The 23,120-nt window shown below is 54.4% G+C and overlaps 2 protein-coding genes across 18 annotated transcripts in view; one reads left to right on the forward strand and one right to left on the reverse strand.

Moving 5' to 3' along the window:
• SEC14L5 (SEC14 like lipid binding 5) overlaps positions 1–7,085 on the forward strand; it is a 43,081-nt gene extending 35,996 nt beyond the window's left edge. For all 5 annotated transcript variants that reach the window (XM_067011745.1, XM_059038763.2, XM_067011744.1 and 2 more), the window contains 2 exons: positions 1,183–1,361; positions 3,671–7,085. In XM_067011745.1, coding sequence (XP_066867846.1) covers positions 1,183–1,361; positions 3,671–3,776 — 285 coding nt within the window. In that variant the 3' untranslated portion in view covers positions 3,777–7,085. The remainder of the gene's footprint in view (positions 1–1,182; positions 1,362–3,670) is intronic.
• NAGPA (N-acetylglucosamine-1-phosphodiester alpha-N-acetylglucosaminidase) lies at positions 5,121–22,392 on the reverse strand. 13 transcript variants are annotated; one of them, XR_010836276.1, is made up of 12 exons: positions 22,268–22,370; positions 21,722–22,180; positions 20,614–20,753; positions 19,522–19,630; positions 18,320–18,448; positions 17,632–17,837; positions 17,480–17,527; positions 16,306–16,434; positions 16,014–16,145; positions 15,866–15,929; positions 6,616–6,787; positions 5,121–5,356 (listed from the first exon to the last, which is right to left on the reverse strand). XR_010836276.1 is itself a non-coding variant. In XM_067011753.1 (11 exons), exons 1-11 carry the CDS (start codon positions 22,351–22,353, stop codon positions 6,718–6,720), a joined length of 1,572 nt encoding a protein of 523 aa, XP_066867854.1. In that variant the 5' UTR covers positions 22,354–22,370; the 3' UTR covers positions 6,604–6,717. The 13 variants fall into 13 exon arrangements, 12 of the variants coding, with proteins under 12 accessions (XP_066867854.1, XP_066867851.1, XP_058894752.1 ...); XM_067011753.1 differs by lacking the exon at positions 5,121–5,356 and having other exon boundaries at positions 6,604–6,787; XM_067011750.1 differs by lacking the exons at positions 5,121–5,356; positions 6,616–6,787 and adding an exon at positions 13,659–14,361 and having other exon boundaries at positions 21,722–22,177; positions 22,268–22,392.
• Between the last annotated feature and the right edge of the window lie 728 nt (positions 22,393–23,120).

Raw genomic sequence — 23,120 nt, forward strand, 5'->3', positions numbered from 1 at the left:
GTTGCGGAGCACGGGCCCTAGAGTGCGTTGGCTTCAGTAGTTGCAGTGTGCAGGCTCTAGGGTGCATAGGCTTCATTAGCTGTGGCTCGCGGGCTCTAGAGCGCAGGCTCAGTAGTTGTGGAGCACGGGCTTAGTTGCTCCGAGGCATGTGGGATCTTCCCGGACCAGGGATCGAACCCGTGTCCCCTGCACTGGCAGGTGGATTCTTAACCACTGCACCATCAGGGAAGTCCCCAGGTTCTGTTTTTTGGTTCATTTATTCATTCATCACTCAGGAGTGTCCACTGTGTGCTGGGTTCTGGGGATACAGCAATGGACAAACTGGACCTGGTCTCCGGCCTCAGAGACCCTGCAGGACAGTTGGGGAGAAAGACAGATTCTGGCAGGGCCCCATCCTCAGAATTCCAAGACTCTTGTCAAAGATGCAGGTTGCTGGGGCCCACAGCAGGAGGGCCGGCTCAGAACCTCTGGGCCTGGGGCCTGGTGTCTGTATCCCTCACCTCTCACCGTGATTCCTTAGGCACAGTCAAGTTTTCAGAACCCAGGCAACAGAGAAACTGTAGGTCTGGGAACAGCACTCGGACGTGTCACCAGAACATGAGCCATCCCTGCTGACCCCCACATTCTCCATGAGGCCAGTGCTTGCAGGTCAAACATCACCGGCCTCAAACACACAGGCACGCACGCACGCACTGGCGAGCAGTGCAGATCTTACTGGAGGTCTCCTAAGGGAATTGAGCAGACAGATGTCACATCATACACCAGCAGCCCCGCCCCAGGGTCCCACCGAACATCCCAGCCCTTTTTCAAAGTTGCTCTTCTTATAAAAACTAACACCTCCTTTCTTTCTGTCCCTCTGCCCTCAACAAACCCTAAGCACATTTAAGCTCCCTTTCCAGGTCTCCTCAATTTGCAAATCCCACTCAGCAGGACAAGAGCCCAACAAAATCCAAACCACACCTCTGTTGTACTATAGCTTCACCCCCTAGGCCTCGACCCCCGCCCCCCATCCCGATTAAGAGGAAGGCTCTCAGCTGCCAGGGATATGGGGTAACAGCAGAGGGGAAGCAAAGGTGGCTTTGGGACACCCCAAAAGGAAGGATTTGCTGGTGGACTGGTTTAGAAAGGGTCTCCTGTCCCCTGGTGGACCAAGGCCTCAGGTGTGTGGCTGCTGTGTTTCAGGGCTCCCACGTGACCCAGTGGCCTGGCATCTACCTGCTCCAGTGGCAAATGCACAGCACCCCTGGCCACATGGCCTGCAGCCTCCCGGGTGTGGAGGATGTCCTGATGGCCCTGCACAGCCCTGGCCCCAGGTGCAAACTCCTCTACTACTACGAGGTGCTGGCGTCTGAGGACTTCAGGTACGAGGGGCCCTGCACTCCCCTCCAGACCAGGCCCACAGCATGCCTGAGGCCACTTTCTTCTGGGCTAGGGACACTGGATTCACCTTCTCTACTTGCCCTCAAGCTTCTCCAGGGGTGGGGCCCTGGCATGGGTGTTGTTAAACTTGCCATTGGCTCAGCACCTTTTCATGAGCGATCAGATCACTATGCTGCTTCAGCCTCAGCTGCAGAACCTTCCCTTCAAATGAAACCTGGACAGAAGCCTAACATACCAGATTGATTGGTGGGGGATGAAGGGGAGCCTGAGCCCTCCTATTTGTACCTCCCCTCACTCCTAGAATTCCATAAAACTGGGTCTGGACTGCTCTAGAACATTCTAGAATAATGCCTCACAGACAACTCTCCCCAAGTGTTGCTGTCAGAGAGACAGGGAAGTGTAGTGGTTAAGACCTCCAGCACTTCCTGGTTGCTCTGTGACCTCAGGCAAGTCACTTTAGTTCTCTGAGCCCCAACTGTTAAATAGGAGCCCCTACATCACGGGGTTGTCCTGAGGATGAGATAGTTGGGGGAAGCCTGCCCTTCACCTGAGCATATAGTAAGCACTCAGTAGTGGTTTCTTCCATACCTTGTGTTTTATCTTTTAAAAATGTGTGATTTTGCATCCTGCTTCATGATATATCTGTGTAGTTTCCTTCTAAAAATGATGCTTTAAATTGTTTACCAATGAGTAAATTTGAGGCTCCAAGAGGGTATTGAGTCTGGACCCATATCCAAGGCAGAGCTCCGGGGATCCTAGGGGCACATGCAGCTGGCACAGGAAATGCTGGGCCTGGGAATTCCCTGGTGGTCCAGTGGTTAGGACTCTGTGCTTTCACTGCCGAGGACGTGGGTTCAATCCTTGGTCGGGGAACTAAGATCCCACAAGCCGTAAGCACACCCCCCAAAAAAAGAAAAGAAATGCTGGGCCAGCTTCTTTACTCCAAAGGAAGACCTCACAGGGTGTCAGAGGGTGGTGATTCCCTTTGGAAAGCAGCCTGTTTTGGCCATTGGGGCTCAATGTGGGAGAGATAGACTGAGGTCCAGAGGGACTCAGACACACAGACACCTGCATCTGGGGGCTGCTGCCTTTGGAAGGGCAGGTGGAGGTTGAGGGGTGGGCCAGATGCTGCTTGCCAGCCTGTCTTGTCTAGTCAGTGTGGACAGGGAAACTTGCTGCCCTGACCTTCAATAGTGTCAGGAGAGAACCAGTTCAAGGCTGCTCTCAGTGGGCAACCGGTGGCCCTAGGGGGACCAGACAGATAGGGTCTGCCATCATGGAGCAGAAGACCACGTAACCACACTCAAGCACCGATAGATGCCATGAAGTTATTCCAGCCTGGGGTCTATGCTCAAGGTCACACTCCAGGAGGTGCTGCTCAAGGTCACACTCCAGGAGGTGCTAGAGGCCTTAACATAGGGCGCTGTCAGAGCCCAGGACCAGGCCTGGCACAGGGTGGGCAGGGGTGCGGGGGTGTGGGGGAGGTGTCTGGGAAGTGACATTGGAGTTGAGATCTAGGCAGTGTGCACACGATCACCTGGAGGGCTCGTCATAATGCAGACTCTGTGCAGCTCTGGGGCGGGCCGGAGAGTCTGCAGCTCTAACAAGCTCCAGGAGATGCTGGCGCTGCTGGTCCCCAGACCACACTTTGAGTAGCTGGGCCCTAAGGCTGCACTCTCCAACCTGGTAGCTCCTAGCCAAAGGTAACAATTTAAACATAGCAATTAGAACTAAATAAAATTAAAAGTTCAGTTCCTGGTCACACTAGCCACATCTAGAATGCCCAGCAGCCCCATGTGGCCAATGGCAGCCGTGTTGGATGGCGCAGATATCGGACATCTGTTATTTGTCATAGCAGAAAGGTCTCCTGGACAGTGCTGCTCCATAGTCTGGAGTGGGATTTGACTGGACAAACTGGGCAGGAGAAAAAGGCTTTTGGCAGCAGGTGCAGACACACAAGGCCCCAAGATGGGAGGCAGGTGTCAGAGGAGCTGAAAAGAGGCAGAGAGGGGAGGCTGGAGATAACGGGGTCCCCTCTGGGCCATGCTAGACCCCCGGGTCAGGGAAGCCCCTGAATGGTAGGTGGAAGGCTGGGCTCTTCTTGGGGGGAAGGGGGTGCAGGGAAATGGGCTGGGCTTCGTTTCTCATCACAGCTTCACTTGCTTTTCTCTCTGCACTTGCTCTCTGTGCCTGGGGCGGTTACCAGCCTTATGGAAAGGGCTCTGGGGCCTCATTTGCACCCAGGGCTCTGTCACCACCAGAAGGCAACGTGTGTGTGCTTCCTCCCCAGGGGCTCCATGTCCAGCCTGGAATCCTGCACCAGCCGCTTCTCCCAGCTCAGCGCCACCACCTCCTCCTCCGGCCAGTCCCACAGCAGCTCCCTGGTTTCCAGATAGTCAGGACCAAGCCCTGCGGGGCAGCCTGCTCGCCTCCACATCCACAAGTATCCACGAAGCCTGGGACCATGTGGGCTGCAGCCCTGGATCTGAACATAGCCAAAGTCGGGTTGGCTGGAGCCCCGTGGGCTCTTGAAGTGGTGAGAACAGACTCATCTCCGATGGGGCTTCGCGTACGAAAAGCCAAGGGGTGGGCTAACCATGTTCAGGTCTGGGGGCTCAGGGGTGTCATCAGGCTCAGTGCCCCCCGTGCCACCTCTGGCTCTGCTTCCCTGGGGTGGCCTCCTTTTCAGGGGCCTTCTAAGACTACTGGGGTTCCCCCCATAAGAAGCAGGAATGTTGAGTGTTCACCATAGCATCTAAACCCGTAGCGATGCCCTGGGTCCCAGGATATGCTGGTGAGCAGTTATATGAGTTACAGGCTCCACTTTATGGGGGAGCCGCCTACCCTGGACTTGAAATTCATTTTCCCAGCACATGACTGGGCAGGCCTAACCCTGACCACCCGTGACTTGAAGAGGGTGGGAAGGCCCAGCTTTTCTGCTGAGTTCCAGGCAGTGATAAAGCGGCTCTGGCTATCTTTATACCCTCTGGAGGTCCCTTTCTCTCCTGGGAATCTGTTTAATTGTAACTTTTTTGGTGATAAGTCACCTCCCAGTGGCTTAAACAAAAAAGGGTGACCATCCATGGGTGTATGTAACTCGCCAGTGTAGGAGGACTTGCTTCAGGTAAGGCTGGATCCAGGCTCTCAATGTGTCATCAGGACTCCCGTGTGGGGTGGGGGCTATGACTTTGTTGCAGCTGCTCTGGGGCAAATCTGACCCCCAGAAGCAGCTCCAATATTGAAAGACTTTCCCCGAGTTCCTGCATGGGAGGGGTGTGGGTCTCCTTGGGGTCTGAGGACATTTCTCCTTTCATTTCCTGGGCCTGCAAAAGGGCAACAGGTCAGAGGTCACCACTGGCAGCCTGCAGTCTGATCTGGCCTGCTTTTAGTGTTTTTGTTTTTTGCCTAAACAAAAGGTTTAAAAATTGGGGCATTTCACACAGAAATCAGGATTTACAGCTTCACTTAGGCATATAGGAGTGTTGGCCAAACAGAGCTACTATTGCTGTGTAAATACAACACAGCTGTGCCCCTGGATGGGGCCACCCCAGTCCCCACACCTCTCTATCAACTCACCCCTAGCCCACATCACTTACTTGCATTATCTGCCTGGGAGGGACTTCACTGAAATAGCTCCACAGTCTGGGGTGAGAGACTCAGCGTTACTCTCATCTCACAGCTTTGCTTACAGTTGGGGTCGTCTCTGACTGACACCCAGAGTCGCTGGGCCTTGCCCAAGGGGTGAGTTCACAACTACAGGGATGTCACCTCCATTCAAGCTTGTCATGACGGGGCAAGGATCTACTTCCATGCCACCCTCAACCCCATACCTGGAGTAGAGGGAAGGAGCCGTCCTCAGAGACTCCCTCCTCCCTGCAGAGAGGGAGCCTTGCCCACCTCTAAGGTTTTCAGTTCACTTCTCAGATATAGAAACAAAATCCCAAACTCTGCATCCTGCATTAAGGTGTATGTGTACCTGCATGAGGGAGAGAGAGAGAGAGGAAGATTGGAGACATTCTTAAAACTAATTGCTCCCATGTCACCAGGCGTTTATCGCTGGAAGCAATCTGCGATATTTTCAACTATCTTTAGGTGAATTTCTAGCTTGTCTCTACAAACTAGAAGCATTTTGGGGTAAGCTACCCTGGCACTCCCCGCACACTTAGTGTCTAGGACTAGCCCCCAGTGGAGGATGGAGAAGCTTTTCCTTCACTTGAGGTTATAAGTGGTTTTTGACAAGTGGAACCTGGATCTGCTGATTCCAGGGAGGAAGGTCGGCTATCAGCTGTCCAGACTTAGCAGCAGCCATAAGGAGCCTCGGCCCTCTCTTTTTGAGAGCTTGCTCTCCTCCCTCCCTCGGGAAAGCCCCAGCTCAGACAGGTTTAAGCAACAAAGGGAATTCCCTGGCTCCTGTAACTGGGATGGCCGAGGGTGGTGCTTGCTTGCTCCAGGTACGGCTGCATCCAGGAGCCCAGCGTCCTCAGGCTCATGTGCTGATCCTTAGCCTCACCCCAGGCCTCTTGGTTCTGCATCACTTTGCATGCTGCCCTGTCCTCTCCTCCACCCGCCAGGGAAGGTGGCTGCCAGCAGCCCCTAGCCTACAACCACAGGGCTCTCAACCTCTAAGCCAGAAAGAGACTCTTTCCATCTCAGATCCCAGAGAAGGCTCTGACTGGCCCTGGGCAAGTCACGTGCTCACTCTTGTGGACATACTGGCCAAGAGGCTGGGGGGTCCTGTGATCGACATTCCCTCCAGAAGCAACAGTGGAGTAGGGGAGGGCCAGTCACCCAATGGACAAAGGGAGCTGGGCCACAGGAGCAGCAGGTGACCACAGTGGCATCTGCTATTGTTCTGTGCTGGAGGTCCCTGGGGCCCATGTTGGACCATCATTCAGTAGCCATTCTTCTTACCTTTGGGAGGCTTGGGGTTAAAAATCCAAGGAAGTGCTGCCAAGCTCTTGGCTTCTAAATTTCCCCAGACCCCACGGCTGGAAGTTCCTTGGCTCGGTTTCTTTCTCCATCTTGTTCATTAACCTATTGTGGCCAGGACAGAAATGGCCTATTAGCAATAGGACCTGCCCAGGCATTGGGTTTAGGAGCCTGGATCATAAAATCTCGACAAAGTGGGGTTCAAGCCCCAGCCATCCTTTCACTAGCTGTGTGACCTCCAGCAGGTGACTTAACCTCTCTTTGCCTAAATATCCTCATCTGTAAAATAGGGATAGCAGTGCCTACCTCATTCACTGGGTTGTAGTGGGATGAAACAAGAGTGGCTGTGAAGTCCTCAGCCTGGCACATGGAAAGCTCTTGATAAAAGTCAGTGGTTATTCTGATTATTTAATGCTTCTCATCCAAAGACTCCAGACTTCCTGTGAGGACACCCGTCACTGTTTTACACACTGTGCATCTGGAGAAAAGTGGGAGATTGGGACACTAGTTACCTCTGACTTTCCCTTTTTAGAAACTGCTTGTGTTCTCTGGGCACATCCACTCATCTGTAAGAGCACCATTCCAAGTGGTGTTTCCCTCAACAAGCTACACAGTGTTCTCCCCACGGGTTGAGACTTTTTTTCCTACCCTGCGTCTGGAATTTCTCCCCCTGTAAAATGAACCGATCACAGTCTGTTATAGCCAGGAAAACACAATGTTTCTTGTTCACCTGATCGTTTGCTCCAACCAGAAGCATTAAACATTTTAGATTTGGATATACCTCAGTTGTCTACTTCCTAGAACCCTGGAGGTTTCCCTGGGTTTGTTCAAGAATTACTCAGCTGTTGTTTTTTTAAAAGACTCAAGAGCACGGTTCAACAGGGGTGACATCACCCTCAAGGGGTTGCAGATTGGTTCTCGGAGGGAAGAGGGGGGCACAAAAAAAAATCACGTTTTTAACATATAAGGCACAAATATAGTGTATTAGTTTCCTAGGGCTGCCGTACCAAATTACCACAAAGTTGTAGCTTAAAATGGTAGAAATTGATTCCCTCACAGTCTGGAGGGCAGAAGTCTGAGATGAAGGTGTTGGCTGGGTTGCGTTCCCTCCTAAAGCTTTAGGGGAGGATCCTTCCTGCCTCTTCCAGCCTCTGGAGGCTCCTGGTGTTCCTTGGCTTGTGGCCATATCACTCCAGTCTCTGCCTCTGTCTCTACCTGGCCTTCACCTCTTTGTGTCTCCTCTTATATAAGGACACCCAGTCATTGGATTTAGGGCCCATTAAATCCAGGATGATTTCATCTCAAGACCCTTAACCAATTACACTGGCAAGAATGCTACTTCCATGTAAGGTCACATTCTGAGGTTCTGGGTGGACACGAATTCTGGGGTGACACTATTCAACCCACCACATGTGCATACAGTGCGTGAACAGACACACGTGCAGTTTTCAGTGTATTAAATGTGGGCCTCTAGGCCCCACTCATCACTGCCAACACCGAGTCTTGGGAGTGGGCTCCTGGATTCTACTTGCCCGGTATCCAGGTGAAGGTGAGGGCCCTGCTGTCCATCTTCCTGAGCTGCTCTGCCCTCTCCCCTGGGTTTTACCCAAGTCCCAGAGTTGCATCAGAGCACAGCCAAGTCCTGACATCAGGAGGGGGCGGGGGCCTGTCGGGGTGGCCCCTGTCCATCCTGTGAGCTCCCCTGGGACACGGAGTAAGGTGTCACAGGTGTAGTGGGATTCCCTTTTTTTTTGGCCACAGCCGTGCAGCTTGCAGGATCTTATCTCCCCGACCAGGGATTGAACCCGGGTCCCCGGCAGTGAAAGCGCTGAGTCCTAACCACTGGAAGGGTCCCTTGTTTTGGAGCAGGAGGCCAAGGGCTGTCGGAGGAGCAGAGGAGGTGCGGTTCCTGTGGCTGCATTCGGCGCGCCCCCACCCCCCCGGAGAGGAAGGAATCAGCTGCTGCTTTTCCACTGGTTGCCCAGGAGCTGTTGGGCAGGGGCTCTCAGAAGAGCCAGCCACAATGGGTGTGGACAAGAGCTCCCTGCGGCAGGCGAGCTGGGGTCAGGTCTGAGCTGCGGTCAGGTCCCACTGCTGACGTCTGAGAGGCCCCTTGGGGTTTCGGTCCAGAGAGGGCAGAACACAACACACCCAGCCTCCCTGTGACCCAAAGGCTTCCTCTGGGACCAATTCTCCCTCCGAGGCCAGGGGCCTCTGCAGAGGAGGCAGGTCTCAGGGTGCAAGCAGCTCTTGTGGGAGTTTGGGCAGAGCCTGGAAGGAGCTGGAAAGAGCCAGAAGGAAAGGCGCTGGGTGGCTCTCAAACTTCTCCCCAGCCCATTTCCCCTCCCCTCCCTTCAGTGCCCACCAAGGCACTGCTGAGAAATGCGGGTCCCCAAAAGGCACAATTTGAAACCCCTAACCTAAGAGTCCTGGAGCCAGGACACAGACCCTTCGAGAATCTGATGAAAACTGTGGCATCACACTTGAATCCCATGTCCATTTCAGGGCCCCTGAGCCCACCAGTTGACCCCAGGATTGGAAACTTTTTCTGGGGTCTTTCCAGATACTAAAATTAGATAAGGAGCAGCCCAGCAGCTGAGACACATGTCACCATGGCAACTGCCCAACACACAGAACTCTTGGGGTTCCAAGTCAGGCCCCCAGGACTTCTAGTACACATTCTGTGCCCGGGAGTCTTCCATCACTCCCATGGGGTGGGGAGGGGACACTGCACTGCCATAACTAGCCCATGTTAACCCCCAACCAGCAGTACCGATGACTTAGGCTCCTGTATATTCGTGTCACAGGTGTTCCCCCAACACCACAGGTAGGTACTGGAATCTCAGACACTATCTTGCCTCCTGCTCCATGTCCCATCTAAGCTCTGCAAATTCCCGAGTCCAAAATGTGCCCCTGCTTGGGTGGCGTGTCATGAATTTCAGATTCTTGGGGTTGCCAGAGACCCCCAAATCCAACACAAACTCTCTCAAGCAAAATGGGGTTTTACTGGTCCATGTAATTGGGAAATCCAAGAATGCTTCAGGTATAGCTGGATCCAGGGGATCAAACATCCCCCTTTCTTGGTTGGGTTCTTCTCCATATTGGCAACACTCTCCTCCACGTGGCCCACACCCTGGATGCTGGACAATCCTGGCTGAGTTTCTCACCCCCACTTCCAGAAGTTCTAACGTGGGCTCTGATTGGCCAATTGGGACAGATGCCTATCTCTGAACCATCCACTGAGGCCACCTGGGACTTGGAGGGAGGTGACGGTGCCTGCCAAACCACAAGGATGGAGACTGGGGGAGAGGTATTACCTAAAGGCAACATGAGGGAGGCTCTCGGCTGTGGCTCTCGATGCCCTGCCCACCTTCCCTGGGCAGAGGACATCTGGATATATGAACCTGCAACTCTGTCTCTGATGGCTACCTCTCGTGGCTGGAGCATTCCCCTGTCCCTGAGAAGGGCAGACTGGAAGTGCCAGGGAGTTAACCCCCAGGAGCAGTTCTCAACCTGAAGAACGAATGTAGGCTGATAAACACCCCCAGTTCCCCGTGAGCAGGTGGCCAACTCTGAGGTGTTCTCTCCACCCCCCAGAGGTCCCAGGGGCTGAGCCCAGACGCCCACAGTGGGAGCTGCTCACTCAGGCACCGTGTACGGGCTGCCTTCCCTTCCCAGACTCACTTTTCTGTCCCCCAGCAGGGCTTCCTGGGGTCGCCTCCCAAATAAACTACTTGCCCTCACATCCTAGTGTCAGGTTCTGCTGCCAGGGGACCCAGCCTAAGAAGGGAAGTTACTGAAAGAAGAGAGACTGGATGCTGGGCAAAGATAGATACCAGTGGGTCTTCCCCGGTGGCCCAGTGGTTAGGACTCTGCACTTTCACTGCTGTGGCCTGGGTTCAATCCCTGGTTGGGGAACTAAGATCCTGCAAGCTGCACAGCCTGGCCAAAAAAAAAAATAAATAAATAAATAAAATAAAATAAATAAAAAGATAGATACCCACTTGTGACAAATTTTTTAAAAATCCATGGGCCACAGGGAAGGCGAATGTGGGCAGGACTCACATGGCTCAGAGTGTCCTAGGGACCCTCAGGCACGCCACGATGGACCCTCCCCAGGTGCTGCTGTGCTCCCTCTGGCCTGGAGTCCACTAGGCCTGTGCCCAGCACTGTATCTCTCCAGCCAGCTGCCAGCACAGCTGAGAACAAAGATGTCCTCAGTGGACGTCAGACCCTTCAAGACAAAGGTTTCCACAGCTGTGGAAACCTCAGGACCCCCGGGGATGCTCCCTGTAGATTCCTTGACCCCCAACTCCTGCCCCTGAGATTCTGATTCAGTGGGTCATTCTGGGGGAATACATTCAGACCCGCAGCCAGGCTTGGGAGCTGTCTTAAGAATATGCCAAATCCATTCTAAGGTGCCTGGGAACTTGTCAGAGCTCTTGAAACTATTTCTTACCCTTGAACACTGGCGGCAAAACATCAAAGCAGCCCAGGAGTTCATTAAAAGGCAGCAAAATATGGGACTTCCCTGGCAGTCCAGTGGTTAGGACTCTGCGCTGCCACTGCAGTGGGCATAAGTTCAATCCCTGGTCAGGGAACTAAGATCCTGCATGCCACACGGCATGGCCAAAAAATAAGTAAATAAAAGCAAAATACAAAACTAAACTTCCAGGTGGAGATGAAACACAAGGTCCCTGGAGGAACATGTGAACTTGGTTGTTTATATTTCTGGAAGGAGGAATAAAAACCTGCAGCATTCTCCTGGATCTTTGGACAAGTGGCAGTCAAGTTCCTGGACATGCTGCGAAAGCCACTCCCCTCCTTCCTCCAACCTGGTCACAAACTCAGGACGGGGGCTGAGTGAGAAGGGAGAACTTTTGGTGGCTTGGTGGTGGGTATTGTGGGCTGTGGGCTGATGGGTCCACTAGGTGCTTGATGAGATGTACCCCAGGACACCGACAGACCCTGGCCTGTGGCACCTACTGTAGGACCCAGACATCCTGTTCCCTGTAGGAAACGTCGCAGGCTGGCACAGCAGTTCTCCACACGCTGTCTCCAGGGGAGACAAAGACATACAGACCCACAGATGCATCCCTGCAGGAACTTGGAGGCTGGGAGCTGGCCTGTGACATTTCACTTCTCTGAACCGAATACTTCCTTTCTAAAGTGAAACTAGACCCGTGTTACAGTAGCTCAGCTGCAGTGATAGGTTCGGTCAGCCTCCTGCATTCATATTCCTTTGCAGCTTTTCATCGAGGGGTGAGCTTCAAGAGGCTTCACATCTCTCCCTGGACCCCCATCTCCACGTTCATCCCAAGCGTGAGCCAGCCTCCTGGAGGATGACACCACACGGACCAGCGCTATGTCCTCAGCTGTGGCCACTCCAGACCAGGCCCCAGCTGGCCCATTAGCTGAAGGCAGGCACATAAGTGAGCCCAGCTGGACTCACTGATCCTAGCCCAGATCAACAGAATCACCCAGCTGACATCAGAAGCACAAGAAACAATTATTTTTCATGAGAAGCAATGACTGGTTGTTTAAAGCCACCGGTTTTGGGCTCGTTTTCTGCACAGCACTAGGTAACCACTATAGTTACAGTCCAAGATCAAGGTGTTGGCAGATTTCATTCTTGGTGAGGGCCCACTTCCTGGCTTGTAGATGGCCATCCTCTCACCGTGTGTTCTCACAGCCTTGTCCTTTTGTGTGCACGCGGAGATAGTGCTCTCCTGTCTCCTCCTCTTCTTATAAGGGCACCACCCTCATGACCTCATCTAAGCCTAATTTATTTAAACCAAAGGCCCCACCTCCAAATACCATCACATTGGGAGTTAGGGCTTCAACATACAAACCTTGGGGGGATGCAAACATTCAGTCCATCACATGCCTGGATCTATTTGAGGACCTGCTGGAAACAGCAGCACCTCCCCCTCCTCCCCTCCCCGCAAAGCTGCTAAGCACACAGTGTGATATATATTCATGGGGCAGGGTGTCGCCAGGCACTTCCTAAAGACCCTTCGAGGCCACAAGTTACAAACTCTAATACTCACAGGGATGCAGGTCACAGGCGAGGGAAGCCAGCTGCTGGGGCTGTTATGAGCTGGAGAGGACAGATCCAGACGGCACCAGCCATTCTCAGCTCGGACAAGTCATTGCCTCCTGATGCAGGAGGGCATCAGCTGGGGCTTCGAGCTCTCTCTTTCTTTTAAAGAGAAACCAGAGGATTTCCCTCATGGTGCAGGGGTTAAGAATGCCAATGCAGGGGACACGGGTTTGAGCCCTGGTTTGGGAAGATCCCACATGCCACTGAGCAAATAAGCCCATGCACCCCAACTACTGAGCCTGAGCTCTAGAGCCAGCAAGCCATAACTACTGAAGCCCACGTGCCTAGAGCCCGTGCTCCGCAACAAGAGAAGCCACTGAAGTGAGAAGCCTCCGCAACACAACAAAGCATAGCCCCCCATCCCCGGGCTTCCCTGGTGGCGCAGTGGTTGAGAATCCGCCTGCCGATGCAGGGGACACGGGTTCGTGCCCTGGTCCGGGAAGATCCCACATGCCGCAGAGCGGCTGGGCCCGTGAGCCATGGCTGCTGAGCCTGCGCATCCGGAGCCTGTGCTCCGCAACGGGAGAGGCCACAACAGTGAGAGGCCCGCGTACCCCCCCCCCCAAAAAAAGCGTAGCCCCCACTTGCCGCAACAAGAGAAAGCCCGTGCACAGCAACGAAGACCCAACGCTGCCAAAAATAAATAAATAAATTTATTTTTTAAAAAAAGAGAAACTAGAAAACTGGATTTAATCTCTTGACTTTTTTTTTTTTGCAGTACATGGACCTCTCACTGTTGTGGCCTCTCCCGTTGCGGAGCACAGCCTCCGGCCGCGCAGGCTCAGCAGCCATGGCTCACGGGCCCACCCACTCCGCGGTATGTAGGATCTTCCCGGACCGGGGTATGAACCCGTGTTCCCTGCATTGGCAGGCGGACTCTCAACCACTGCACCACCATGGAAGCCCATAATCTCTTGACTTTTAAGCGTTGGTAACTAATTTAAATTCTACTAAAACACGGTGTGGACTAAACTTTCCTTTTTCAAAGTGTGGTCCAGACACCTGCAGCCATCACCTGGGAGCTCAGTGAGACCTGCAGACTCTGAGGCTCCAGCCCAGGCCAGAATCTGCATTTTTAGCGAGCTCTTCCAGGTGATTCAAGTACACTTTAAAGTGAGAACCCCTGGATTAAACAAAATAGATAAAGGAGCTGGACGTGCCCCTGACTCAGGTTAAGCAGCCCCACCTGTCAAAATCTAGAGGTCCCTCAATTCCACGATTCTGCATTCAGATGCCGCTCCAGGGGTCCTTTTATTATATCCATTTATTCAAGTGGTAGAAAAACCCTTTTGGCGGCAGGACAAAATAGAGAGCCTGTAAACATGATTTCACCCCTCTTCCCTTTAAGGAGCTTCCCATGACAGGAAATAGAATTCTAGTCGGCAAGTTCGGTGATGAGTTCTGTAAAAAAGGATCCCTCGATGTGGCCATAGTCTCTTCACCCCATCCGAGGGTGCTGGCTGGACCCTGCCACTCGGCCTCAGTTGGGTCATCATGAGTTCCACTGGCAGCGGCCCCTGCCCCGGGAGGCCAGAGGCTCTTTGGCAGCGGCAGGGCAGGCCCTCGGGGGACAGGCCTTGGGAGCAGCAGGCACAGGCAGGCGGGGAAGAAGGCAGAGTCTCTCCAGGATGCGCTGTATTGCTACGGTTGCATGTGCCACGGCAGGCGGCCAGGTGAGGGGCTGAGGCACAGGTGCTGTCAGAAGCCTGGCTTGGCATGTGGGTCGAGACCACCCAGATGGTCAGTGACCTTGGAATTTCCCCTGCAGAAGCCAGAGCTCATGGCAACGAACCTCCAGAACAGGTCATGATGGGCAGCTGAGGCTTCAGTCCTTGAAGGGGTTACAGGTGTCAGCCGGTTGTTCCCTCTCAGCAGCCAGGAGCTCCCCGTTCATCTCCTGCAGTGGATGGTAGACGTAGGCCCCGTCCAGTTGCCGGCTCCTCGCTGCCCTTGACCCGAGGAATAAGGACACGTTTGCCACCATGCTGATCAGCAGAACGAAAACCAGGGCCAAGGTGATGGCCAGCCAGGTGGTGCTGGGGGCAGGAGAGAAGCCCCAAATGGAGACACTGTTGGGCGATTCGGGCTGGGGGTGCGCTGGAGGGGCTCCCTCCCTCCCCTCACTTGGCTCCTCCTCCCAGAACAAGGGCACAGGGTCGGAGGCCTACAGGGACTGCACGGGAACTGTCGAGGAACCAACAGGCCTGGTGGGGTGGAGGGCACACTCCACGCATGTTCGGGAGCAGCGGGGACAGTTGCTTTGTGGGACTAAGGCCAGTGTGGCCACATCTCTTGATATTTCAAGAGCAGCCGTGGAAAAAAAAAGATTTTTACATGAACGTTACTGAGTTTCAGATGTTGCTAATAAGTGTACATTTCAATGGGTACAGGCCACATATAATACAGCTGATGACCTAATCTGCCCCAGGAGGCAGCAGTTTGCATTCTGTGCTTCCGAGGATGTTGACAACAGAGGCTGGGTTCTCTCCAGGGTCCTCAAAGCACACAGAGCAGGGAGGATCCACACCCCTTCCTCCAAGGCAGGGAGCTGGCGAGGATGGGTGGGGTCCTTCAATGATCTTTTTTCCTTTATGTGAGTCTTTGTCTGAAGCTCTCAACGCAAAAGCAGACTGCTCGGGTGGCAGGGCCTGCAGCCGTGCCCCTCAGCACCCCATGGCTCCCCTTCCCTCACTGCAGGACCACATGGTCTCACACCCGAGGAGGCTGAGCTTGGGGTGCAGGGCTCCCGGGAACCAATGTCCCTGCTCTGCTGCATTTCCCAGCACACTTCCAGGATTTTCCTCCAGGCCCCACCAGACTCACAGGGTCAGGACCTCCAGGAGGGATCTGGGATCTGCGTTTGTGATGAGCTCCCAGGTGCTGCCTCCAGGACAAGGCCAAGGGGCTTTTCATTCACACCTACACCTGCTTCCCACTTTGAGGGTACGGGGCTGGCCCGGGCACCCAGGGGGCTATGGGACGTGAGAACCATGAGAAGAGAGGTTCTCCAAGTGGGGCTCCCAGACCAACAGCATTGGTTCTTGAACCCAACTCTCTTTTAATACACTCTCCTGGAGGTCAAGTTGAAGACCCCCTGCACTAGAAAATAAAGACCCAACACAAGGGGTGAACACCCCCAGGTGTCAGAGAAATGACATGAATTGCTCAGGGCTTCATGCTTCTTGCACCGGAAGCTGAGAAGAAAAGCCCACACCCTGCCCCCTAGATCCCACTGGGGTGGTGGCCAGGGTCCTTCTTAGCATCTCCCTGGACAGCACAGGTGGCTGCGAGCATCACCTAGGACTCTCCCTGTCCTTATGTCAGAGAATTGTCATCTGATGCCCAGCTGCCACTTCCTAGCCCTGCCCAGACCCTGAGCGGAGGCCATGCCTCGAAGGCAGAGGGAGTGGGGATTCCTCCCGCCCCTGCCCCAGCTCCCAGCAAAGCACCTACCTGGTGAAAACAGAGAGTTCTCCTGCCTGCAGGGTGTCCTCGGGTGGCGGGAGACACTGCTTCACTGCAAGATGCCAGGGAGAGGCTGAAGGTTGGGAGAGGAGGGGTCTGCCCCCTGCTGTCCCCGGGAGCCTGGGAGGGGCTGTACCTCGGGAGAGGATGCTGTTCAAGGTGCGTGACCAGGCGAGACTGCAATTGCCGGTCTGGGGGTCGCAGGAACACTGGTGCTCACACTTGCAAGGGCTCTGGCAGCCTGGCCCGTACCAGCCGAGGGGACACTCTGCAGGGAGGAGCCAGAAAGACAGAGGTGGAGGCCTCGGTGGCAGGGCCTCTCTCTGCACTGCCGGGATGGGCCCAGGGGTGTGCTGAGCTGAGCTGATGCAGAAGCATCCCCTGGGCGGGGCTCCCTCCTGGCTGAGTCAGGGGCCCTTCCAGCTTACCCTGCACACAGATGTCTCCAGTGAAGCCAGGGGGACAGGCGCAGGTCCCCCGAACTGGGTCACAGGTGGCTCCGTTATGACACTGGCACTTCTTGGCACAGTCCTCCCCGAAGGAGCCGCTGGTGCACGCTGGGATGGGGGAAGCAGGGCCTTTGCAAAACCTGGTCCTGCCCCCCAACCCCACCCCAGGATGGGGCTAACGGGATTGCAAACGCATCTCCCTTGCCCCAAGTGGCCCTGTAGGTTCACACGTTCTCCCAACAGATAGTTCTGGAGAAGTTGGTATGCGGCAGGCCCCAAGGCTGTGATCTCATGGAGGGCAGGCAGCCAGCAAGCCAGAAAGCAGGTGTCAAAGGACAAGGGAGGACACACGCTGGAGGGACGGAACCGATTGTGGCAGCAGCAAAGCACTGAGGAGGTGGGGTGGGGAGGCCTCTGAGGACCTGACATTGAGGCTTGCAGAGCAGGGCGTGGCTGAAGCCCCCAGGGCCTGGCAGGTCATGCTGAGGAGTTCAAATTTTTCACTCAGAGCCAAAGAAAGCCACTAAGGATTTAAGCTATGGAGGGTTATAAGTGCATTGAGCTGTGTCCTCCCAAAGATATGTTCTAATCCCCAGAACCTGTGAATGTGAGCTTATTTGAAAATAGGGTCTTTGCAGATGCAATTAAGTTAAGGATCTTGAAATGAAAACATCCTGCACTTAAGGTGGACCCAAGTCCAGTGGCCTGGGGTCCTTGTAAGAGGACAGAGCAGGAGACTAGAGACAGACACGGGAGAAGGTTGTGCCTGTGAAGTCAGAGGCAGAGACGGGGGTGATGCAGCCACCAGCCCAGGAATGCATGGGGCCCCCAGAAGCTGGAAGAGGCAGGAAGGACCCTCCCCCAGACCTTTCAGAGCCAGTGCAGCCCTACTGACCCCTTGATTATGGAGTTCTGGCCTCCAGAACTGTGAGAGAATAAAGTAACGTTTTAAATCTGAGTTGATGGAATCTGTTGCAGCAGCCCCAGGACACTAATACAGTGATTTACACGTGAGGCAAAAGCATCGGACAAGAGGGAAGCGACTTGCAGACCAGGAGGCAGGGATAAAGGCAGCTGAGGCTCACAGCTGCCAGGCTCACTCTCTCCCGTGTGCCTGGGGGGCCAGGGAGGAGGCTGGCCTGGTGGCTTTTACCTTCACTGCAGTTGGACCCTGTCCATCCAGCTTCGCAGCGGCAGCCGGCTGCCAAGACAAGACCGAGAAGGTCAGGTGAGGGCCCAGGCAGGGCTGGGGCAGTGAGAGCGGGGAGCCCGGGCTGGAGCTGCCTCCCAAAGAGCCCCACTCACTCTCTGTGCAGAGCCCATGCTGGCTGCAGTTGGCGGGGCCACAGTCCAGCTCGCTGCAGGCGGTGCCCCGCCAGAAGCGCCCCGTGCACTGGCAGCGCCCCTCCACGCAAGTCCCGTGGCCGTTGCAGTCAGATGGCTGGCAGCGGGGCTCGTGCACACACACCACGGTGGACACACGGCGAGGACAGCGCCACATGTTGTCCTGGCTGCAGAGGAAACAGGAGTGTGAAGAGAGGCTGAAGTGCTGGCCACCCCAGCAAACCCTCAAACCCCCCCACTGCAGCCCCTGAGGGCTGCCTTTCCCTGCCTCTCTTCATTGTCCCTTCTCCAGCCTTTTACAGGTTCTCCCCACCCCCAACAATCCCTTCTACCCCAGGGCCTTTGCACATGCTCTTCTGTGCCCAGAAGGCTCTCCCACGCCCACCTAGCCCCTCATCCTCCAGATCTCAGCTCATGCTTCACTATCCTCAGGTCTTTCCTGACCTATCACCCCCTTCCATCGGCCTGGGCAATGTTGGTACGCTACATGTACTGCCTGTAAGCAGCGAGAAGCAGGGGTCTTGGCTCCTCCTGCTCTCTGCTGAATCCCCAAAGCCAGGCACAGAGCAGGTACTCAATATTTGTTGAATGAGACAGTCGGGGACAAGCTTGGCCTTGGAGCTCAACAAGGGTGCTCTGGTATGCTTACCAGTGATCAGATGGGTAACTGGCCAAGGTCCCGTTGAGCACGTAGGTGGCAGAGCCCCCTCCGTCCAGGTTGATGGCATTGACCACGTTCTGTTTCAGCAGGAACTCCGCCATCTCCCACAGGTTAATGCTGTGGGCACAAGACTAGTGCTGCTGACCTTGCCACAGCCGTTTCTGGGTTAATGCATCTTACTTTCCACAGTGGACAGTATTATACACCAGCTATGGCAGGCAAATTTCTAAGTGCCCCCCCAAAGATGTCCTGTCCCAATCCTGGGAAGCTATGACTATAACAAGACATCACTCTCCTGATCATGTTATGATACATGGCACAGCTGTCTGCAAATGGGCACACTGTCCTGGATTATCTGGGTGGCCCCGATGGAATCACAGGAGCCCTTAAAAGCAGAGAGCTTTCTATGGCTGAGACAGAATAGGAAGTGAGAGAGATTGGAAATACAAAGGGATTAGATGGATTTGACACACCTTTTGCAGCTTGAAGATATACAAGGGGAGCGTAGGAATGTGGGCGGCCTCATGAGTGGAGAGGCCCCCAGCCAGCAATGACACAAAGACCTCAGTCCTACAACTCCAAAGAACTGTATTCTGCCAACAACCTGAATAAGCTGGGAAGAGGATTCTTCCCCAGAAGCTCCAGATGAGCACCCTGCCTGGCCAACAGCTGGATTTTGTCTGTGGGACGTCGTGAACAGAGAACTCAGTTGGGCACCCCCACCCACTGACTCCTGACCTACAAAGCTTTGATCTAACAAAGCAGTGCTGCCTGTGTTAGTTTGTTACACAGCAACAGCAGACTAGCACACTCACTTTACAGAGGAGGAAATAGCAGCTCAGAGAGGTCAAATGACTTGTTTATGGCCACACAGCCAGCAGATGGCCAAGCTAGGATTGGAACTGAGGTCTACTCCCAGCTAACTTTGTGATAATTTCATTTCACCCCAATCAGAGCTCAGGAGAGATGAGGCCCTAAGTTGGCGAGACTGAGAGCAAGTGTGTGGAAGATGATGAGTTCTTGGAAGTGGGACAGATCTAGGGACCCTCTGCCTGTGGGAAGACAGGGAACAGATGGGTATGGACATCCCCAGGGAACAGCTGGAGGTCAGAAGGGCAGCTGCTGGTGGGCTGCAGTTCCTCAGAGCAGGACTCAGCCCAGGCCTAGAGGCCATGGCTCACAGCACTCACCCCCGCTGCTCCGTCTGCCCGTCCACGTGCAAGAGCACCAGCTGCCCCTCCCGGTCGTGGCCCACTGCTGTCCTGGCTGACATCACGTTCACAAATTTGCTGAAGGAACCTGAAGGAGAGGCAGCCTGGCTGATCACCTGGCCCTTCGGGAGGCCTACTAAGCTCTGCCTGCCACTTCCCGCCAGTCACTCTCTACAGAGACATCACTTTCCACCTCCAGGTCTATGCATGCAACATCTCTCTTCCCGTGCCCCGCCCCAGTCAGTCTCCAGAGAGTAGCCAAAGGGCTGTTGTTCTTCAATGTAAATCAAGATCAAACTCCAGGTGAAAACGCTCCAACGGCCTCCACTGTCCTTGGAACAAAATCCAAATGCCTTACCAAGGCCTGGCATGACCTCCGTAGCCTGCTTCTTCTACCTCATCTCCTGGGGGCCCACCCCTCTGAACACCCTGCAGCCACTTTCTACTTCTGGCTGGACTGCACTTCTCCCCTGCTCTTCCCATGGCTTATGCTTTCTGATCTAAGTCACCTCCTCCATGAGGCCTTCCCTGACTGCACAGTCTAAAACAGCCCATTTCCACATTAGGACCATGGAGAACCTTCCCTGTCCCAGTATTCCATATCCCAGTGGTTCTCAAAATCGAATTTCAATCAGAATCACACAGGGGGCTCCTTAGAACACACACTTTTGGGCCTCACCCCCAGGGATTCTGATTCTGTAGCATTGAGGCACAGGGGTAGGGGCTGAAGTTCTGCATTTATAACAGGCTCCTTGGTGATGCTGATGCTGCTGGTCCACAAACATTTTAGGAACACTTCTCTATTCTCTTGTCCATAGCTCCTTTCCTCCAACTTTTTCTTTCTTAGCACTTACCACTTCTTTTCAGTATACTTAATATCTATTTCCTTTCTTATACATTCCACAATGCAGGGATCTTATCTCCTTTAATTCCCACTGATCCCCAATACCTAGAATAGTACCTGTTGAAAGACTTCCCCCACCACCCCACCGGTCCTGGTTTTCAAGAGGCTTGTTGCCAATACCCCCACTCATCTCCCACATCTCATCATACTCATTGCCCCTCCCCCACCTGTCTCCTGTGTCTCATCGCACTCAGCCGCCTGACTCTCGTTAATGTAGATGCTTCCGTTTCGAATCAGCCACACGACCCCGCTCAGCAGCTGCACAAACGGATTCTCAGTGTCCAGCACCTCCTCTTCAGACAGGTACCTGGACACAGGGAAGGCATGAGATTCAGTCAACAGCAGTGGCAGCTGCAGGTAGTGCCCCCCCCCACACACTACCCCCGCCCTGCCGCCTGGCTACTTGATTCCTCCTCATGCCCAGGAACCTGCCTGGTCCTGGAAGCAATCTTTGCAAACAGTCTACACATCCCAATCTACACTTCATTTAACAGAAACAACCATCCCCAACAGATCACAAGTCCACCTATGGCCCTCAATCTCTCAGGCCGTCACCCCAGCCAAACTACCATCTAATGCCTGCAACATCCTCTTAATTGGCCTCCTTGCTTCTACTATGGTCCAACCAGTCTAGTATCCAGCAGGGTCAGAGCAAGCTTTTAAATGACCAAAGTCGGTCCTGTCCTCCTCTGATATTTTGCTCCTTCCTTCAGTCCCTCACACACACCAAGCCCCTCTGCACCTCTGAGCCTTAGTGCTTGCTGTTCCTTCTGACTGCGGTGCTCTTCCTCCAGTTCTGACTCTGGCTGACTTGTGATTAATTTTCATGTCTCAACTCAAAGGTCACGTCCTCAGACAAGTCCTTCCTGATCACCTTCCCCAAACTCAACACTCTATTTACAATCTGTTCAACCTGTTCATTGCTTCACTGCACATACACAACTTAAATTAACTGAATTATCTTCCTGGGTTTTATTTTTCCTAGTAATGGGGGGGGGGGGGTAGTGTCCTTTTTTGAAGGCAAAGACTGTGCTTGTTCACAGCTATATCCCCAGTACGCAGCACATTGACCGACACAAAGCAAGCGCTACACGATACTGGAAAATGAATAAACTCCACAAGGAAGACATTACTTTCCCCATCCTGAAGATGAGAAAACGGAGGCTCAGTTTGGTTAGGGGACTTGAACACGGCGGCACGGCTACACCTCAACTCTCAGGCCCTCTGCTCTAGAATCTAAGGCCTAGACAGTCACGGGACTCCCTGCCTCCTCACCCGGTGACCAGGGTCCCGTCGCGGCGGATCCCGAACTGCGCGTTCTGCAGCCCCCCGGCGCTGCTCACCCGCCGCCCGTCGCTCACAACGTTCCCCAGGCACTCGCCCGTGTCCATGCGGAAGAAGCCGCCATTCTGGGCGACGCTGCAGCCGGCCGCCCGCACCGTCTCCTCCACGGTGGCGCGGCGCCTTGAAGCGCAGCCGCCGGGCCCGCCGGGCTCCAGCACCGAGAAGGTGCGCAGGGGCTCGGCGGCCCGCGTCAGGTGGCCGGCCACCGCGCGGTCTGCGAAGTGCGAGACGAAGATGCGTACGGCGGGGCCGCGGGCGCCGGGGTTTGAGGGGGACGGCGGCCATCTCTCGTGCTCGCGGCTGCCGGCGCGCACCCTTGTGCAGTCCCGGGCAGAGCGCGCCCGCGCGCGGGAGTAAGGCAGCAGCAAGTCATCGTCGCGGGAGGCCCTGCTGGGATGGGGCAGACCTGAGCTCGGAGTGCTGTGCCCAGGTCTGGGCGACCCCCCAACGAGGCTTGCCCCCGGCAGCTGTACTCACCCCAAGCCGAGGTCGCCGGACGCCTCACCGAGGAAGCTGCGCAGTGAAATGAAGAGGAGAAGGCAGCGACCCATGGAGGCCGCCATGTTGGACTCTGGCCTCCGGTCACGTGGGCCCACCCCACATGACTCAGGACTTCTGGTGGCAGCTTTTATGTCTGAATTGCTTATACTTTTTTGGATATCCTGAGATCTCTTCCCGTAATTTACTGTGTTATTTTAGGAGGGGCGGGCGCTGGGGTGGCGGGAAGTTTTCACGTTGATGTGATTTGAAGTCTGGAAAGTTAAGAAAAGTAGTATAAAGAATTCTCGTATACTTTTTACTTATCTTTACCAATTGTTAACGTTTGCGCTTTATTCATAGACATTTTTTTTGAACCATTTGGATCCAAGCTATGGACATCGTGAGCCTTCACCTAAACACTTTTTGTATCCGCTACAGAACATTTTCTTACGTAAGTACAGGTCAAGTAAAATTAGGACATTTCACATTGATAGAGTTCTATTAACTAATGCACAGGTCACGTTCAAATGTTGACAGTTGTCCACATAGCGTCCTTTGTAGCTCGCCCTAGGCAGTGTCCAGGGTTAGGTGGCCTTTTGGTGCTACTGTAATGCATGGGTCACCCAGGCGCCGGCACAAGTCAAGTTGTCCTTCAATGCCAAGAGTACTCAGAGCCAGGCCAACCCCTTTCTTTCCACAGTGAGCACCGTAAGTGCTTGAACTCAGGTCCTTCTTTGAGCACTGCTGATACCGAGCAGGACCCTGTGGGGCTCCTGGGCATGACAACCTTTGTGTCCCCTATTTCTTGATTACAGGAAATAGGCTTCATTCAGCCTCCGTGACCTTCCCT

The sequence above is a fragment of the Kogia breviceps genome, chromosome 14 (genome assembly GCF_026419965.1).
Source record: "Kogia breviceps isolate mKogBre1 chromosome 14, mKogBre1 haplotype 1, whole genome shotgun sequence".
NCBI classification, from domain to species: domain Eukaryota; kingdom Metazoa; phylum Chordata; class Mammalia; order Artiodactyla; family Physeteridae; genus Kogia; species Kogia breviceps.

Coding starts and splice junctions, on each gene's coding strand:
- NAGPA (XM_059038768.2), bottom strand. CDS start 22,353: ATGGCGGCCTCCATGGGTCGCTGCCTTCTCCTCTTCATTTCACTGCGC. Junction 17,838..18,319: donor AGTTACCCATCTGATCACTG/GTAAGCATACCA, acceptor TTTCCTCTGCAG/CCAGGACAACATGTGGCGCT. Junction 17,528..17,631: donor GCATGGGCTCTGCACAGAGA/GTGAGTGGGGCT, acceptor TTGTCTTGGCAG/CCGGCTGCCGCTGCGAAGCT.